The 18,616-nt window shown below is 55.3% G+C and overlaps 6 protein-coding genes across 6 annotated transcripts; 3 read left to right on the forward strand and 3 right to left on the reverse strand.

The window, feature by feature from the left end:
• Positions 1-286: 286 nt before the first annotated feature.
• On the forward strand, positions 287-2,946 carry POSPLADRAFT_1048821 (hypothetical protein; the record flags this gene model as incomplete). The annotated part of the gene is made up of 5 exons (XM_024479601.1): positions 287-1,125; positions 1,189-1,259; positions 1,312-1,928; positions 1,991-2,126; positions 2,177-2,946. 5 exons carry the CDS (start codon positions 287-289, stop codon positions 2,944-2,946), a joined length of 2,433 nt encoding a protein of 810 aa, XP_024336304.1.
• Positions 2,947-3,543: 597 nt separating this feature from the next.
• POSPLADRAFT_1067238 (hypothetical protein) lies at positions 3,544-6,421 on the forward strand. The gene is made up of 9 exons (XM_024482162.1): positions 3,544-3,736; positions 3,787-3,972; positions 4,026-4,203; positions 4,257-4,382; positions 4,435-5,118; positions 5,171-5,315; positions 5,371-5,529; positions 5,585-5,862; positions 5,917-6,421. The coding sequence occupies exons 1-9, from the start codon at positions 3,657-3,659 to the stop codon at positions 6,322-6,324; spliced, it is 2,244 nt and encodes a 747-aa protein (XP_024336305.1). The 5' UTR covers positions 3,544-3,656; the 3' UTR covers positions 6,325-6,421.
• A 381-nt stretch (positions 6,422-6,802) lies between these two features.
• Positions 6,803-7,862, reverse strand: POSPLADRAFT_1150956 (hypothetical protein; the record flags this gene model as incomplete). Its single annotated transcript, XM_024486478.1, has 4 exons — positions 6,803-6,844; positions 6,898-7,049; positions 7,112-7,362; positions 7,420-7,862. The coding sequence occupies 4 exons, from the start codon at positions 7,860-7,862 to the stop codon at positions 6,803-6,805; spliced, it is 888 nt and encodes a 295-aa protein (XP_024336306.1).
• A 709-nt stretch (positions 7,863-8,571) lies between these two features.
• Positions 8,572-14,263, forward strand: POSPLADRAFT_1075646 (hypothetical protein; the record flags this gene model as incomplete). The annotated part of the gene is made up of 5 exons (XM_024482840.1): positions 8,572-8,879; positions 10,161-11,409; positions 11,485-13,047; positions 13,103-13,264; positions 13,322-14,263. The coding sequence occupies 5 exons, from the start codon at positions 8,572-8,574 to the stop codon at positions 13,886-13,888; spliced, it is 3,849 nt and encodes a 1,282-aa protein (XP_024336307.1). The 3' UTR covers positions 13,889-14,263.
• Positions 13,986-14,153, reverse strand: POSPLADRAFT_1048825 (hypothetical protein; the record flags this gene model as incomplete). Its single annotated transcript, XM_024479602.1, has 1 exon — positions 13,986-14,153. One exon carries the CDS (start codon positions 14,151-14,153, stop codon positions 13,986-13,988), a length of 168 nt encoding a protein of 55 aa, XP_024336308.1.
• On the reverse strand, positions 14,255-17,964 carry POSPLADRAFT_1172837 (hypothetical protein; the record flags this gene model as incomplete). Its single annotated transcript, XM_024488201.1, has 11 exons — positions 14,255-15,114; positions 15,196-15,357; positions 15,416-15,585; positions 15,655-15,828; positions 15,881-16,025; positions 16,078-16,946; positions 17,002-17,079; positions 17,134-17,230; positions 17,286-17,473; positions 17,544-17,666; positions 17,730-17,964. 11 exons carry the CDS (start codon positions 17,959-17,961, stop codon positions 14,380-14,382), a joined length of 2,973 nt encoding a protein of 990 aa, XP_024336309.1. The 3' UTR covers positions 14,255-14,379.
• Positions 17,965-18,616: the final 652 nt, after the last annotated feature.

Below are 18,616 nucleotides of genomic sequence, written 5' to 3' on the forward strand. Positions count from 1 at the left end.
CCACAGCTCGCGGGACTTCGGCCACAGTGGTCTGCGCAACGAGCTGGGCGGCCGGGATGGCTTGCCCGACCGGGACATTCTGCCGCCCAACTACTACATCTCGTCGTCGTCTTTCTCGGGAGACCGCCGGAGTCTGACGTCCAGCTCCGGCTTCTCGACCTTCGTAGCTCCCCGTATGTTCAACTCGACGCAGGGCGGCGGCGCGGCGGGCGACAGCTGGGCTACCAAACCGGCCACATTCCCGGCCACACCAACGTCGGGCAAGTTCCCGGCCGACGGTGGCATCATGCCTTCACAAGTTCAACCATCGCTCTCCTCCTTCGCCCACAACCACCACTCTCCCTCTCCTACGCGCGGCCCCTCTGTCGCAGAGCTCTACAACTCCTCTCTTCTTCCCTCAGCGATTTTTAACGACCGCGACGGACGCGACCCTCGTGACATATTCCTAGGACATCGCCATATCCCACAACAGCCACAGCCTTCTAGCTCCCCCACAATCCAAATTCCGCACGCGCAACCCCCTTCCGTACCCTCTCCCACTAACACTGCAGCAGCAGCCCGCTCTACACTTTGGTGGGGAGAACTTGAACCTTGGATGGACGAAGAGTACGCTAAGCAAGTCTGTGGCCTCATGGGCTGGGACCCGGTCAGTATCAAGGTGCCGCGTCCCGCACCCGACCCAATTACTGGCCAGCAGGCGAACAACCCAGGGTATTGCTTCTTGACATTCCCCTCACAAGCCCACGCCGCATCAGTGGTTTCACAGATCAATAACAATGGCGGTGGGCCCTCCGTGATCATGCCAAATTCTACTAAGCCCTTCTCCCTCAATTGGGCGTCCTCAGTCCCAGCGGCTCCTCTCACTGCCGCGCCCACAATGCCTGGACAGACAATTGCATTGCCTAATGGACAGAACCCGCAGTACCCCAAAGAGTATAGCATTTTCGTAGGTGACCTGGCTCCAGAAGTGTCAAACTCGGACCTCGTCGCTGTTTTCCGCAACCCTGTGCTCGGTCTGCGCAACGACAGAGAGCCGCGGTTCATCCGCCCTTTCCTTAGCTGCAAGAGTGCTAAAATCATGCTGGACCCAGTGACAGGAGTGTCGCGGGGGTACGGCTTCGTGAGGCGCGTCGCATTCTAGCGCCACACAGGGTTTCACTTGTATTAATCTATTGTTCTCCCAAACAGGTTTACGGACGAAGCGGATCAGCAACGCGCTCTAATCGAGATGCACGGCCTTTATTGCCTCTCACGCCCAAGTATGGACTTCCGTTACTTCCTAATACAGCAATAAGCTGACTATATGCGCAGTGCGCATTTCTCCCGCGACTGCCAAGTTCAAGCCTGCTTCGGGGATGACAGGATTGGACTTCTCTCAGATGCCCTTCCCTGTTGTTCCTCCTCCAGCTCCCGTTGTGCCTGAGCAGCAAAATCAAGTCACGATTGCGCTGCCCCTACCCAACGCCAACCAGGCGAAGAGTGTGTCCGCTCCCCTTGCAGGCGCAAATGGAAATACAGTATCGAACTCGTCCTCGAACTCGTCTGTCTCGGCGCCCTCGCTGAGCTCTGGGGCCAGTACAACCTCGTCGACCACTCTGGCTTCAGCGTCTTCTGAAGAAGCCTTGAAGGCGGCTCAATATGGAGGCGGGAGTGCCTCGACGCCCGGCAGCGCTGGCGGGTCCATACCTGTACCCTTCGCACAGCCAGCCTCTGAGCAGACTATGGCGCAGAAGTACAATATTTCTGAGGAGTCCTGGAAGCATCACGCTCAAGCTCGGGCTATCTTGTCGAACCTAATTGGACCCAACGGAGAGCAGCTTACCTCGTCTGACCCGTACAACACCACTGTATTTGTTGGAGGTCTGTCACCGCTCATATCAGAGGAGACCTTGAGGACGTTCTTCGCTCCATTTGGTGATATCCATTATGTAAGTGTGCTCTGACACAGTTCACGGTCCAGCGTATTGACGATGGGTCTTGTTGAACGCAGGTCAAGGTCCCACTTGGAAAACACTGTGGCTTCGTGCAGTTCGTACGTAAGCCCGACGCAGAGAGAGCGATTGAGAAAATGCAAGGCTTTCCTATTGGAGGGAGCAGAATAAGACTCAGCTGGGGCCGCAGTCAATGTAAGCAGCCATTCCCTTGGAGTTGGTGTACGATCTCATTCTTTTTGCAGACAAAGCAGCTCAGGCCGCAGCCCAAGCCGCTCAAGCCGCTGCCTTCCAGGCTCAGTATCAAACGCAAGCTACTGCTCAGAACGTTCCCTCTCTCACGCCTGAGCAGGCCATACAGCTCCTCGAGAAGTTCGGTCTCACCAACATGCTTAATCCTGCCACTTCCACTGCCACGAATGGCAACCAGGAACCTCTCGCTGGTATCATATCAGACGCCACTGGCAATCGGATTGGTGCTAATAACCCGTTCACACCTTCCATGTTTGGCTTACAACAAGGTGGAGGGTCGTCCTCCGGATCTGCCTTCTCTCCATTCTCTCCCGATCCGAATTATCTAGGAGAAGGGATGAAACCCGAGGATGTTCACAACGCCGCACAATCACAGGCGTTCTCCAACGTCTCCAAGGCGTACTCGCCGTGGTACAACCCTACACAAGACGAGAAGGTACCAAGCGCAAACGGGAAGATCTCACCCACAACCCTACAGACGATACGCCCTCCGAGCGCAGCGCAGCGTTTCAATTCATTACTGGGTGAGGCATCCTCAGCGTTGCCATTCCCGAACGGCCGGGCATCTTCGCGGCAGGAGATCACCCTTCGGCCCGACCTGTCCAGGAGGGGCTCTCAGCAGCTCCAGGAACACTTCGGTGGTCACGAGCACGAGCAAGATCCTATTCAGGATCTCAACGGCACGCTCGCCAGCCTCGATCTGAACAGCCCGGCAATGTGGAAGAACGGGGACATTGCCCACCCACTGCCATCGTCACCGTGAGCAAATCTGGCGGCCAAGCATCTTCTTGCATATCATCGAAATGTCACATTCTCTTGGTTTCCTCTCGTCATGGCTTTGTCCATCCATACCACGCCCACCTGTTTACTCCCATCTCGTCAATGAACCCAATACAAACTACGACCTTTCCCGTTTTTCACGTTTCGTCACGCGCTCTCGATTCACATGGCTCGCAGCGTTGTCCCTTTGCCATCGTCATCACGTTTTTATGCTTGCATGCGGGATCTGTTCCTACGCTCTCCGTCTGCGTCGCCTCGCTTATTCACAGCTTCGCTTCCGTTTTGAACTTCAAAGTTGTAGTCGCCGGTCATATGTTTCGCGATACTATCTGTCTCCTCGCCGTTGTTCTGTTTCCACTCACACGCTCCTCTCGTTCATGTTACTAGTCATCGAAATGTGCTATATACTCTCCATGCGGATGAACCCTGTTGATACAGCCTACCCCCGTAATGACACTCGTTTTCTCCTCCCTGTTGTGACATGAAGCATATGCAGTGTGACATGTAGAGGTGTCACAAGCAACCCTCTATCGTGACAGTGTGACAGATGCCAAAATCTCATCTCACTGATTTGTCGAGCTGCAATCGTCCTCGGCTACTGCATCCTCTCTTCTCGAGACTCTTCTTCTCCTCTCATCTCTCAGGCAGTTTTTAGATTTTTAACCTGTCGTACCAGTGAGGAAGACAAAAATCATGGCTCCGAACGGTGTGAACGGTGTGAACGGCGTTCACGATGACGATGAAGAAATTGACTACTCTGACATTGAAGCAAAGTTCGTATGGAGTTTTAGCATTTACTTCTGCGCTTAAAACATTGTCGTAGATACCAAGTCCAGTATGAAGAGGGTTTCGACAACATTTTGGTCGTGGATGGTGTGCCCGTGATCGACAAGTCGAAGCTCAGCAGGTTGCTCGACAAGATCGCGAAGGAGTTCTCGCGCAAGGGTGCCTCCATTAAGTCCGACGACATCTCGGTCCCATGGGATGACTCGACGGGAAAAAGCAAGGGGTATGTCCTTGCAGCCATCTATGATGATGGTTCCCTACATGAGGATTCCGCAGATTTGTCTTCGTTGAATTCAAAAATTCCAATGATGCAATGTTCGCGCTGAACGCGATGCATGGGCATCCATTCGATGCCAGGCATACGTTCTTGGTCAACCGCTTCACAGACATCGAGCGCTATGCTAATTTGGACGAGACGTATGCGGAGCCCGAGCCTGAGGAGTACAAGCCTAAGGTCAGAGAAGTAAGCCCCGCAGGAATGCTTTATGGTTTACATAGTTGTTACAGGAGCACCTGCGCGCTTGGCTTGGCGACTCCCAAGGCAGGGATCAGTACGCAACCTACCGAGGGGACGAGGTGGAGATCCACTGGCAAGGGAAGCCGTCACAATGCGAAGTCGCATTTACCAGACCCGTAAGTTGTACCGATCATCCTGGAGACAACCTCCTTACGTTGCTCTCGGAAGAATTGGACCGACCTTTATGTATCTTGGTCGCCACTTGGCACATACCTTGCCACCCTCCACCGACAAGGTGTGCAATTATGGGGTGGTACGTCGTGGGCGAAGCAGCAGCGCTTTGCGCACCCTATGGTCAAGCTCATCGACTTCTCACCGAACGAGACCTACATCGTCACCTGGTCGCATGACCCCATTGTTGTGCCGGAGGGTGCACAGCAGGGACCGCAGTTCTTTTCGCCTGAGGACGAGGGCAACAATATCGCTGTCTGGGATACCATGACTGGTAACCTCCTTCGTACTTTCCCTGCCATCTACCCCGAGGGTGAGGACACGAAAAAGCAGATGCAATGGCCCGCTTTGAAGTGGAGCGCGGACGACAAGTTTGTTGGTCGTGTGACACCAGGACAGCAGATCAGTGTGTATGAGCTGCCGAGCATGGGTCTGCAAGGCAAAAAAAGTATCAAGATTGACGGTGTTGTCGACTTTGAGTGGTGTCCTCTCGGCGACAAGGACCGCGAGGACGCTGAGGCTGAGGCGAAGGCGAATGGCGCGAAGAGCACTAAGAAGCCCAAGGAGAACATGCTGGCGTACTGGACACCTGAAGTGGCCAACCAGCCCGCCCGTGTGACACTCATGAACTTCCCCGGCCGAGCTATCTTGCGGCAGAAAAACCTGTTTAATGTTACAGAGGTATGTGCTATCCATGCCCCCTCAATCGCATCGTGCTGAAGAACCACTGCAGTGTAAGCTCTTCTGGCAAAACCAGGGTGACTTCCTTTGTGTCAAGGTTGACCGTCATACCAAGACGAAGAAGTCAATATTCTGCAACCTGGAAATCTTCCGTGTACGCGAGAAGGACTTCCCGGTTGAGGTTGTCGAGCTCAAAGGCTAGTGAAGTGTCACGCCCATTATCATCATTCTGTTAAAACGTTGCATCTCCAGACGCCGTCACTGATTTCTCGTGGGAGCCAAAGGGAGAGCGGTTTGCACTCATTTCAAGTAATGACCCAAACTTGGGCAACCCCGGTCCTGGTGTGACCATCAAGACGGACGTCAGCTTCTACCAGCTCGTCCGTGGAAAAGGCGACTTCAAACTCCTCCGTGAGTTCAATTGCATACAGGTTGCCTTCGGAGCTTACGTCCATTCTGCGAGTAGGCACGTTGCCCGGTCGGACAAGCAACACCGTCCGGTGGTCCCCTCGGGGACGTCATGTTGTCCTTGCGACGATCGGCTCATCAAGCAAGTCAGAGCTGGAGTTCTGGGACCTCGACTTCAACTACGACGATATTGGCCGCCGAGACGGACCGTCGAAAGAAGAGTGGGGAAGTGGCATCCAGCACCTGGGTACTGCCGACCACTATGCCGTCACGGATGCTGAGTGGGATCCCAGTGGCCGTTATCTGGCTACCAGTGCAAGTGCATGGAGACATACAGTGAGTTGCATTCAAACATCGCTGGGCTGTGTCTGACCACTAGGAAAAATCCAGCTCGAGAACGGGTATGCCGTCTGGGATTTCCGAGGGCAGGAGCTCGAGAAGCACATCCTCGACCGTTTCAAGCAGTTCCTCTGGCGCCCGCGTCCCCGCTCACTTCTCACCAAGGAGCAGCAGCGCCAGATTCGCCGCAATCTCAAGGAGTACAGCCGGCAGTTCGAGGAGGAGGATGCAGCCGAGGAGAGCAATATCAGCGCAGAACTCATCGCACAGCGCAAGCGGCTCGTCGACGAGTGGAACGCATGGCGTGCGCGGGTCAAGGAGGAGGTTGCGGAGGAGCGCCGACAACGTGGCAAGACAGTCGACGTAGACAGCGAGAAAGAGCCCGAGGAGTCAAAGGAGGAGATGGAGTTGTGGGTCGACGAGGTGATCGAGGAAACAGAAGAGGAGGTAGCGGAGTAGATCTGTTGTATGTACCATCCTCTGTTTATGTGTATCGACGTCTTTGCTTCTGTATGCTTGCGTTCTCAGTGTCGGACTATACGACACGTCTTCTGAATGGGCGAGAGTGGGTCGGTCGTGTAACTTTCGCTCGCACGGCGACGAGGGGTGGCGACATAACTTTGCCTGATTGAGGTGCACGACAAGACTTACTAACCTGACTATGGTACCGTGTGGCGTATCAAATTTGTCTGAAAACAGGACGAGCCGAGCGACGCGACCTCGACGCGATCATGTGACCATATAGACAACCTCAGCAACGCGTCCCTTGATCGCAATCTTGTAGTATATCCATATCTTCGTGTCTGCAGTCTCGACGACGGACAACATATGATAGTTCCGCGAAAATCGCTAATGATACAGTTTGTCTCAGGAGGACCGATGCTACAGAAGATTACGCCCCGATCGACTCGCTAATGTACGTATTTTGTGCAAAACATTATGGGTGCTCGAGCAGATATCCGCCGTCGACAGCCACGACCTATGGCTACCTATCAACTGCGGCACGCGTTAAAGTTTCCGACGTAGGCTCACCTGACCATACATGTACTCATTGCAAGCAAGCAGAAGCGCGGCCTGCGCCATGTCCTCCTCCCGCCCTGGGCGGCCCGCCGGGATGCCCTTCTTCTCGCCGTATGACTCGTCAACAGGGATGGCCGACTTGTTCTTGTCGTCGGACCCGGAAGCTATGGTAGATCCATAGGTAAGCAGTGCCCTTGCGATACAAAAGGGGGGAGGAGTAACTCACTCGTCATCTCGCTGGGGAATATACCTGGGGCAATGGAGTTGACGCGGACTTTGACACCCGGGCGGCGCAACTCCTGCGCAAGGAGCAGGTTGAGCTGGATCGTCGCGGCCTTCGACGTGTTGTACGCGTAATGGTGTTGCGTCGTCCTCGTGATGCCCGATATAGACGAGATGTTGATGACGCTACCAGTGTGGTTGCCGCGCGCCGCGGCAGACAGCAGGGGCAAGAACGCAACAGTAGTGAAGAAGTAGCTGGAGACATGGTCAGTCCACCTCTCTTCTGTCAGCGCGTCAAAGACCATCACCGACCCGATAACGTTTGTTTTGTATACGTCCTGCCACATCTGGAACTCTTCATTCCAAAGCTCCTTTTGCAGCGCCTGCACACTCTCGTGGCCCTTTTCGACGCTGCTTGTGTCGCCATCGATACCCGCATTGTTCACAAGTACGTCTATGTGCTTCTCCTGCTTCGCGATCTCCTTTGCAAGCGTCTTGATGGACGCCTTGTCCGTGATGTCTGCGGTGACAGGAATAATTTTGCCCTGTGGGTGGACAAGCTCAGAACCCCATTTCTTCGCAGCGTTCTCAAGGGTCTCCGCGCGCCGACTAGTCACGTAAACCCGCGCGCCATTGTTCGCGAAGGCCTGGGCGATCATAAGGCCGATACCAGTGCTGCCGCCGGTGATGACGGCAACCCGCCCCTCGACATTGAAGAGGTTCTTCACGGAGAACTTAGCGTTTGCTTCTACCATAGCGGGCGCTGTCGAGTATGCTCTGAAGAAATTATAGGTTCGTGTGGTGGTTCTTTCAGTGAGAGGCCTGATATATGCGGAGGCGAACTTAGTAGGGATTCGAAAGACGGATGAGAACATGAAGGAACGGGCGGCGGGGGGTATTTATATTGTTGAGGAAATCCTCAATCAACGCATTGGACATGTCTTATGCTCTATAGAATGGGTAGGAGGGTCAGAGATGACGTATAGGATGTGGGCGTGCGTCACACCCGCCCACCGTTTGCGGTGGCGCATGACGCGTCGCGTCCGTGGCGCACTCGGACGCGCTCACGTGCCAGTGCAAGGTAGAAGTCTGTAGCATCATAATGTAGAGATATTTCGGCTCTCATCTTTCGGCGTGTCAAATGGGAGTGGCGCTGTCTATCATTTGAGAATATTAGCCTCTGAGAGCTAATGTAATTCAGGTTAAGAACGAGGACAACTGATGCCTAAGCGAATTTCTGGTGTACTCCCGAGCGCTCTGCATACATATCGCCTGCATTTGAAGTACATGATCAGCTGTAAGCTGCCACTATGCAATGTACGAGCAACTTACGGAAGAGTGACCTGTGAGTGGACAAGAACTAGGTTAGGGGTTGATGACGTTGTCCAGCGCCTCCTTCGCAATGCCGCCGCGCGTGGCGTCCTCTCTGCTTTGGTCAGGACCGTTGAGGGCGTGCAGCTCACCATGGCCGCCCAAACATCCTCGCCTTCGTCCACGCCCAAACCCTCCTCGCCACCACCGGCATACACCGAGTTTCCTGACCAGTCATCTCAGCAGCAATCGTCGACCATGAGCGCACCTGACCCCGCACCCTTCCCAACTCATGCAGGATACGGTCCAACACCTATCGCACAGCAAACACAGCTGTTACCGTACTATGACCCTCGCTCACCGCATGCTCTGGCGGAGGCCGGAGTCCGGGCTCGCAGGCGGTTCATCGGTGCCATGCTTTGGGCGGTGGCGATCGTGCTTTTGGCGAGCTCTATCACTGGGTACGAGGTCCACCTGCGGGTGAACGGGGCGCGGGTCGGCGGCCAGGCGAGGAGCTTATTCGAAGACCGAGAGTCGATGACCTCGTGAGTGCTAGAGTAATCTGTGGTAAGTGACATCCGAGGCTCGTCTCCGAGACCGGCGCTGATGCAGAATGACCTCAGTGCGCGCGCGAGCTCGACACTGATTGATGCTTGATCATTGCTACGTTTTGACGTCTGAGATGGTTCTTCTGCTGAGCCCATTATATTATCATGCGTTTCGGATGGATTGTTACAGTATAATTGACGGCCGGGGACAGCGGTGGCTCTGTTAATGTACGTAGGCGAGTTTCACGTGGATATATGGATATTCGGATGCCGAGCGGGGCTGGGAGTCGCTCGCACCGCTGCTGTCGTCGTTTCCGGAAACGAACGGACTACATCAGGCAGATCGATACACGGTGCGCGGTCGAATGTGCCTCCGGTGCGGTCGGCAGCAGGCCTGGTTTGTCGATATCACAGTGAAGAACGTCTGGTTCGCGTGGGCAGTGGCTCGTGCAGCTTGGCCCCCGACTCGCTCCTCGCCTTCTCTCTCTCTTCTCTCTGCGACTTCCTGGCTCAGCTCAGCTAGCTCGCTGGTTTGTCTGTGGTCTCTTTGGACTATGACTATCTCTCAGTATCTCAGTGTCGCGCTTTTACTATGACCTCTATGGACGACTGCCAGGACTGTTTAGTAAACAGGTGAGGAGGATGGCAAAAAAGGACAATACAACAGGGATGTTGGGCAAGCAAATGACTTTGGTACGTCCCCATGTTTGCTCGCCGTGGACAATGACGACGACGACGCCCTCGGGGTGCATTGTGCAGGGGCACCAGGAACAACCCACGTGCGCCATTATCTTGCCGGGAAATAAGGTTAGGTTTGCACATGCAGTTGCCATATAAGGGCAAGATGGTCTGTGCGTGGGAAGGACGCGGTTCACTGACTGGGGACATTTACACTCCGGGCGCACTCCGGCCGTCCGCCCTTCTCACCACCCACTCGATCACCTCCTCGTCGCCAGCCACAGCGAGCAGCGCCCCGCCCTCGCTGTCCAACACGTTCTGCTAGCCGACGTGCCTGCTGCCTGCCGCTCTCTCACCCACTGCTCGCTTACCACTGTCTCGCATAAACCACCATCGCACTCTGCATATTCATTCTGTCTCACGCGTCGCGCCCCCCATTGCCAAGCACGCAGCCCCCGCCTATCCTACCGCTGCTCGCCTGCTCTAGTTTGCCTCTGTCTGTATTTATATCGACAGCTACACGCGTTTCCTGTCTTCCGCTGTCCGTGTCGCCGCCCTGGCTGTTGATGTTCTGAACCCGTCTTTTCCCCGCTCTGCTCTGTTGCCGCCTCCTATATCTTCCGAGTTCTCTAAGAGTACCATACTGTTGTCTCAATTGCCCACCCTGGAGTCGTCTGTACCAACCCACCGACTGTCCCCCTTTCCCTCCGCCGTGGCTTCTCAACCTTTTGGTGAGGAGTACATCAACCGCTCCCTCCTAGACAGCGTCGACGCACAGGCAGACGCTGAGCCCATATCCTCGTCTGACTCCGAAGTCCCCGGATCGTCTGCGAACGCTTTCGGCTCCCTGTCCACCACTTCTTCAATGTCCATAGGATCGCCCCCTGTGCCATTCCACATGACGATGCAATCACAACAGCAGCACCCTCGTCCAGATTCCCCTAACAATATGCTTCCCAATCATCTCAAGTCTCCCACTCACCTAGTCGACCCGTACAGCGCGGGCCCGCAAAACACAAATACCAACCACTCGATGTATAACAGCATGAACAATATTCATATCCCTACATCCGAATACGCCTCGCTATCGTCGACCGAGCCGGAGGCTCTTAATCTGAATTCGAAGCTCAACGGCTTCAACTCGGTGCCGTTCCGGACTTCCACGTCGTTCAACCCCTTCCCTGGTCGTCCGCGCAACGGCGCTGTACCGTTTCGCGATGCTTCAGCAGCCTTTAACACCTTCCCTCCGCCTTCATCTGAAATGTACGGCGGTCAAAATCTGCAGCCCCCGCAGTCACCGCCGTCTTATGGCCACGATGGGCTCCACCATCCGGGTCGTGCCCACGATTTCGCCGGTGTGGGACCTACCACATCCGTCCCAAACGGTTTGCACCAGGTTGGCCAATCCTTCATCGATCCCATGCGCCGGAGCATGGAGCTTTTGCAATCGCAAGTCAATCAGCAGGCTCCGATGACAGGCGGAATGGCGCTGCATCAGCCTGGGCCACAGCAATCGTTCCAAGGACCATTCGCAAATGGGAACCCGCACACCCTCTCACATGCCCATCCCAGTGCACTGCCCCCGCAGACGCAGTTTGGACCCTCTATGACTGCAACTTCTGCCGGGTCTGGACCAGGTGCCAACGGTCAGGGAAGCACTCTCACGGGCACCTCCAGCATGAACCATGTGAACGGCGGCTCGCAGAACCAGCAGCAGGAAGAGATCTCGACTATCTTTGTCGTCGGCTTCCCAGAAGATATGCAGGTGTGTTCTAGCGCTCTGACATGCGTTCCCGTTATATATGATTTATGCTGATACACGATTTCTGTGGTTTGACAGGAGCGAGAATTTCAGAACATGTTCACCTTCTCGTCAGGGTTCGAAGCGGCGACGCTCAAGATACCGAACAAAGAGTATACCGCATACGGTTCGACGGGCGCCTCGGGTACGAATTCACGTCTCCCATATCCTGGCGCGAACGATCCGTACAATTTGGTGACGGTGAATCAAGGCGGTGTTGTTGTGGACGGTGGACGCGATGGCCCAACCACCTCGTGGCCTGCTGCGCCGATGCAGAATGATGAGAGCCACTTCATTCCATCCAATCTTCCCGCGCAGCCGCCTCGCAAGCAGATCATTGGCTTCGCGAAGTTCCGTACGCGCCAGGAGGCGCTTGAGGCACGTGACATCCTCCAAGGCCGTCGTGTCGACGTCGAGCGCGGGTCGGTGCTCAAGGCTGAGATGGCGAAGAAGAACCTCCATACGAAGCGTGGCCCTGGTGTACCCCCCGGCATGCCTCTGAACTCACTCATGAATGGCGCAGGTGGCAACGTGACCGAGTCATTAGCCAGTTATGCTAGCCTGAATGGCCTTGCTGGACTTGGCGGTAACACTGGCCCTACAGGGGCTGGTGAACTTCCCCTGGCACAAAGAGATAGGGAGCTTGGTGCACTTGGTGCTATGGGTATAGTCGGTCTCGGCCCACGCAGGGATCGGCTGATAGACGGAAACGGAAGGGTTGAGGAGGACCGGCGGCGCACGGATCCCAGCACTGGGAGTGCCATGTTGACGTTCTCTCAGCGCGGCGCCCGTGAGCGCGCGGAAGAGGACGAACGGGAGCAGGAGCGAGAGCGGAAGCGCAAGGAGAAGGAGGTGGCCCGACTACGCCAAAACTCGTTTGCATTCGAGGCGTTCCATTCGGTTCCCCAGCAGATGGTGCGGCAGGGTGCGAACTCTCTCCTCTCTGCAGAGAATGGCGTGCTTCCTCCGGGTGCGCTTCAACACGTGCCGATGGGACTGTCGTCGCCACCGGCGTTGCACAAGACGCCGTCGCAGAACGAGGGCATGCACGGCTTGAGTCAGAGTCCGTGGGGTAATTTGCGGGACGTAGGGGCTAGTGCCGCTTTGAGGAAGATGTCTGCCCCCGTGCTGTCATCCACTCTACCGCCTCGCCCCGTGTCCCCGCCGCAGCAATCGCCTCCGGGCAATTTCGACATTCCTTCTGGTCTGTCTTCCGGTCCCCTGTCGGCGACGTCGCAGAATGGCTCCGGGCTTCCAGGTAACAGGAGTGCACCTTTCTCGCCACAGTCCAACACGTCTTCTCTGCCGAGCCATCCGTCGCTACCTACGCGTCCGCGACCGTATTCACCGAGTAACGAACAGCAGCAGCTACAACAACAGCCTGCTGGTGTGCTGCAGCCACTGACGAGCCCATCTTCCCTACCCGCTTCCAGCGCATCGAGTGTCAGTGGATCGCAGAGCGGGGCCGATGAGGAGCTTTCGCGGTCTGTCGCCGTTCTCGCGGTGAGTACTGATCAAGGGACAACATCGCCACAGCTGCCATCACCGGCGTCGGGCGCGAGCTCAGGAACAGGCAGAGCTTCAGGGGACCAGAACCCACCCGTGCGTTGATTTGATTCGTACTTGACAGCCGGGTTACTGATGAGATTTTGTCTAGATCAACACGTTGTACGTTGGGAACCTGCCTACGTCGCCCACTCCTAGTGGCTTGCCTCTCACGTATCTCGAGGACCGCTTGAGAGATCTGTTCTCGAAGCGACCCGGATATCGGAAGCTCTGCTTCAGGCAAAAGAGTAATGGACCGATGTGCTTCGTGGAGGTATGTTGATTATGGCCCCATCATTTCGCAACTAATATCTGACGCTCATTTCTGCAGTTTGAGGATGTCAACTATGCGACGAAAGCCCTCAACGAGTTGTCGGGTAACACGCTCAGCGGCCTGGTCAAGGGTGGAGGCATTCGCCTCTCCTACAGCAAGAATCCCCTCGGTGTCCGTACGCCCACCAGCGGGAAGGATGCGAGCATGCAGCAACAACAGCAAAGTCACGCGTTGGGCCAGGCATTTGCGGACCCGTACACGCCCAGGTTCAACGACCTCGAAGTAGGTCGTGGGCGCCGAGACACAACGGGGATGACATCGCCGACCTCCTCTTATCATTATACAACGTCCCCTCCTCCGCCTCGCTTTATCTCGCCGCCGCCTACAGGCTCCTTCTCGGCATCGCTCGCAGGCCCTACGGCGTTCCCTCGAGCTAACCCGCAGGCTTATGGACTGACCAACACCGGCGGCGGCGGCAGCAGCACCACGTTTTCTCCTTTCGGCATTCCTCCATCGCATTCGATGATACCCGATCAGCCAAACGCTGACGCCAACAACGACCCCCTCTCGCAAAGCTTGTCCTCAACTCCATCACCGAACATAGAGGCCAGCCGCGCAGGTTGATGGCCACATGCTGCATCTCCTAACTATGTGCAATCCTCCCTATCTCCCAAGTGCATATTTACCCAGGCTACACTTGACTGTCCGGACGTTTAACTTCTTATTCGTACATTCTCGCAGCAATTCTTTGCAATCGCCTGGGCTCCACACGCAGACCCTGTCCTACAGAATTATTTGTTCTAATGCTCCTTTCAGTCTGTTTTCGCCGCACCGTCCGTCTGCTTCCCCGATCCCTTTTACCATAGCATTGATTCCACTGCTCTTGCATAGCTTGCATTTATGCTGTTTGGCTAGTCTCCATCAGGGTCTACTGTGCTGGTTGTTCTCCCTACACGATATGTATTCTACTCAGTATTTAGCAAAACAGTTCCTGGCAACAACAAGATTGATTCATGAGCTCTACGACATACAAAGCATGCTATGATACTGTCGTGAAGATAATATAGTGACTGCATGAGAGCAGGACAGCGCACGTCCATAATAAGTGCAGTTAATTAACCGTTGTCGCCTTCCTTCGAACCAGGATCTGAAGGTGCAGTTGGGGCAGATGGGGATGTGGAAGACGCGACAGCGGCTCCCACAGCCCCAAATTTGAGCTTGATCTTCTTTGGTCCCTCATCTGTTGACTTCGCTAGACCTGCTTTACTGACCATAGCATGATCAGTGTTCTCCTTCTCTGGATTCGGCCCAACGCTGGGTCGTTTGGATCTGCTAGCCAGACGCTCGAGCAGCTCATCGTCCTCGTCATCTCGCCGTCGTTTCGCGCCCACAATATCCGGTGCTTTCCCATTCGATGGCGAAGATGGTCCAGACTTGAACAATTGCTCCAGAAGATCATCATGGTCGTCAGATGGTGAAGACGACTTTGACGCAATCTGCTTATGTGATATACGCGGACTTGAGGGGACATCTTCAGAAGAAGCACCAGCAAAAAATCCACCAGATGGTGAGCGAGGTAATGATGGCGACGCCGGTGCGGCCGGTTCATCCTCAAGAGCACCTAGACCGCCGACATCCTCGCCGTCATCATACGCCACAAGTGCGCCAAGCGACTGTAAGGGCATGGACTGATGTTGGCTCCGAGGTACACGTCCCGGCAAACCCATGCCGCGGAGTCGCCTGCGCTTGGGAGGACTCCCTTTCGGCAGTTGTTGACCGAGAACGGGTACATCTTCAACGTCGTCGTCTGTGTTGAAGTAGTCTTCTTCCTCTGCTTCGAGCAACCGGCCCTGTCCCCAGCGCCGCAGGGAACTCGGCATAGGCCTGGCGATGATGCGTATTAGCTTTGGACGAAGGCAGGGCTCTATCACGCACTTCTCGATCTTCTCTGCCTCTGGTGGTGGCTCAATGTTCATCTCCCAACGAGCAATGAAGTTGCGGAAGCGGGGTCCCCCTAGCGGAGACTCCGCCAACTGCCGTATCTGCGCCTCGTGTTGTGTCATACAGTGCTGTATGACATCCTTGAGGTTCTCCTGTTCGGCCACGTATCAGTGATCAGTGAAATGAGACAATTTCTATGATGATGCCGACCGATCGCATATACTCGAAGAATTCTTGGCACGTTGCACTGAGAAGATTGTCTCGTCGAGATTCTTGCACCGTGAGATCCAAGATGGGCTGTAGCAGATCATGTTTAATGAAGTACTTGAATATATTACTGTTGTTTAGCTTGAGGCACGCCCGGAAGAAGCGGAACGCGGCTATGGAATGGGTGAGACCGACAAACAGAAATAAGCGTGAGAAATAACTGCGTAACGAAGAACACGAACCTAAGCGGAGGTGCTTGTCTCTGGCGCCCAGCAACGACGCAACGTGTATTGCAACGTTGGATGAGAGGATATAGAAATGACTGCGGAAGGAGTGTTGCAATGTGAAGGTGGACAGTAGGTCACACAGGTAGAGGAAAAGATTCGCTCGCTCCCGTGACATGGTCAACGAGGAGTCTAACGTCCGATGTCAGTGGTGATCTCAGGAGGCAATCTGCGGCTGTCATACCACTTGCGTTCTTAAACTCGGGAATGTCTCCGAATGGTCTGAAAAGCGTCTCGACGCAGTGCTTGTAGAAATATTCCAGGAACTTCTCGACCCCAGGATCATCCTTAGCACGCTGAAGCATCCTTACTCCCACCATCGACTGCGCCTGAAACATATGATGAGCCTTCACAGTGACGCTCGCAGAGCTTGGAACTCACGGGCGCGTCAGGAACATCGGGCTGGATCTCCAGCAACGTCCTTAACGATTCTCCCACCTGACTCTGTACGGCTAGATCCCGGCTCCTCACCATGATCCTGCACATCAATGCAAGCACGGTCTCCTTCTCTACAATCTTTTTCCCATTCGCCTTCTCCCGATCCATCGCATTCAGCTGTTTCAGCACGTGACCGCGTACACCGTTGAGATCATGATCAAGCAGCACGGTCAGGACTTCTCCTGCCGCCGCAATCATCTGGCGCCCTTCCTCGTCGGTCTCCGATTGTCCAAGCGCCCACTGCACGGCAAAGAGAATACCTCGGTCCACCAGTGTCCGGAATAGCGCCATGCGAGCTGGTAGCTGCACGTTCTTGCCCATTACACAGAGCTGCTGGATGAGGTAGATGACCTCTCGTCGACGCGCCAGCTCCTCCTCTGATGGGGGATTGAAGTGGGGCAGGCCCTCAACTGTGCCGTTGAGCTGCGCTGCACCATTGGCTTTCTCCCCCGGCTGGTCGACGTCCATTCTGTCTCCATTCACCTCCTTGATTTTGTACGGCTCGAGCCCGAGCGCGTGAATCAGGTCTTCGTCCATGAACAGGCCGACTACCTCGCGAAGAAAAGACGGGTCGTTCTGAACGTGGTTAATAATGTCGATTTGGTTGAAGATAATGCAGGAGTTGAGAACGTTGAACGTTGAATCGTCGATGGCGCGGGCGAGGACAACGTCTTTGAGGAATTGCAGGCGATATGTATGGTGCACCTTCCTCTGAATAGCCTCATCGCCGAGTGAGATGGGTTGGTGGAAGTGTGATGCCTGGTGAAGGAACTCGCGATAATTTGCCTTGTGCTTGGGGAACTCCGGATCGTCTGAGAAGCATGGCTGGTCAGATGGAACGCATACGGGCAAGTCAGCGCGACGGACATTCCAACATGCCGACGACGCCAAAGAAAAGGTCGTCCTCCAGGATATGCTCATACAAGCTGTGGTCATTGAGCATCACTGAGTGATACGATATTGGTATATGTCGGATAAAGATACAATGTGGAGACGTACGGATAGCCTGCATACATGAGCATAGGGCATGGAGATTTTCGAGGCTTTCTAGGTCTTCCGCCTGATTCATGACGTCGATCATGCCCTTAATGTATTCCTGGATGCGACGTGGTGAATGAAGTATCTCAAACAGCACGCGATAATTTACTCACCTCGGTTTGTATGTACTCACATATTCGCTCCTTAATGACTGCTGTTCGCGCCAGGGTCTTAATCGCCCTCTCAATCTCGCCTATGATCCCCAGTTGAGGTTGTGGTAGATGCCCAGACCGAATAATGCTCGCAGTAGTGATGGACGGTTCAGAGCCTATCATCGGGGATGAAGACATACCCATGTCCTCTGCAAAGAGCGGCCGACGCCACAGTGTTGAGAGGAACGCGCGTCGAAGGGAGACGAGGAAGATACTAACCTCTGACATTCAGGTGCCGCTGAACTTCCTGGATAAAATGCCACACCTCCGCACAGCCCTCTGGATCCTGAAAGCTGAGGGCATAGTCTGTACCATCCGGCTCCGTCCACACAATCAATGTATCTAAGGATACGTCGTTAGAATATAAATCCCGTGTGTTTGTTCACGGAAAGAAAAGCCACGCACCTTGCTGTCGCTGATACACATCGTTGCACCGAATGGTGGTGGTAAGAATGACATTGTTGAAGTCCGCCTCCGCCCGCGCAATCAAGAGGGCTTCGTTGTCCTGAAAGTCACCGAAGCAGAACGCGGTCCCCTTGTCGGCCCAACGCGATCCCTGGAGCTCGTAGACCTTGACGCGTTTCAGTTCATGACTATCATCCTCTTGCCATTGCCCCGAGTCGTCCTGGGTCATCATCGGACCCTCGCACGGCTCCTGTTCCAACAACTCAACATGCACCAGCTCCTCCTTGCCGCCCTCCACTGTTTCCACGGGATCTGGCCCTATACTTTCCCCCGGCCCCGGCTCGTCCTCCATTATCTTCGCGACACCATTGACGCGCCCACCAGCTTCCGTATCCGCGGTGGATGGGACATCGCGCGCGTCTTCGGCGCGATCAGGCGAGGCAGGTGGTTGCTGTGCGGGCACGCCTGACGACAGCACAGTCTGAGTCTCTGTAGCCGTTCCCGCAGCATGGACGCTGCTCATGACAATAGGCCGCCGTCGCCGCACGAGAGTGTAGTGCGTGAAAACGGGGGAAGGTGTGATGTGAAGCGGGGATGGTCAGGGTTGGCGACCAGGGCGTGTTTTCCACTGTTTGCGGCAGGCCTGCTCCGCGTCCGTCACGTTTTGCCTCCGCCAGCCTGCCCCGAACCCGCGTCCACCTGCACTCCTCCGCCTGCCTTCGTCCGTCTGCACCGTGCGTGTGGATCGCCGTGGAAGAGTTGTTTGGCCAATTGGCTATCCCGGGATTTACCAAGGGCAACGAGGACAACGCTTGCACCCGGCTAGTGGCGTGCCGAGCGGCCTGGGTCTATTCAACAGTGGCGAGCGGCTCTTGCTCGTGTTCCTT

The sequence above is a fragment of the Postia placenta genome (assembly GCF_002117355.1).
Source record: "Postia placenta MAD-698-R-SB12 unplaced genomic scaffold POSPLAscaffold_12, whole genome shotgun sequence".
NCBI classification, from domain to species: domain Eukaryota; kingdom Fungi; phylum Basidiomycota; class Agaricomycetes; order Polyporales; family Adustoporiaceae; genus Rhodonia; species Rhodonia placenta.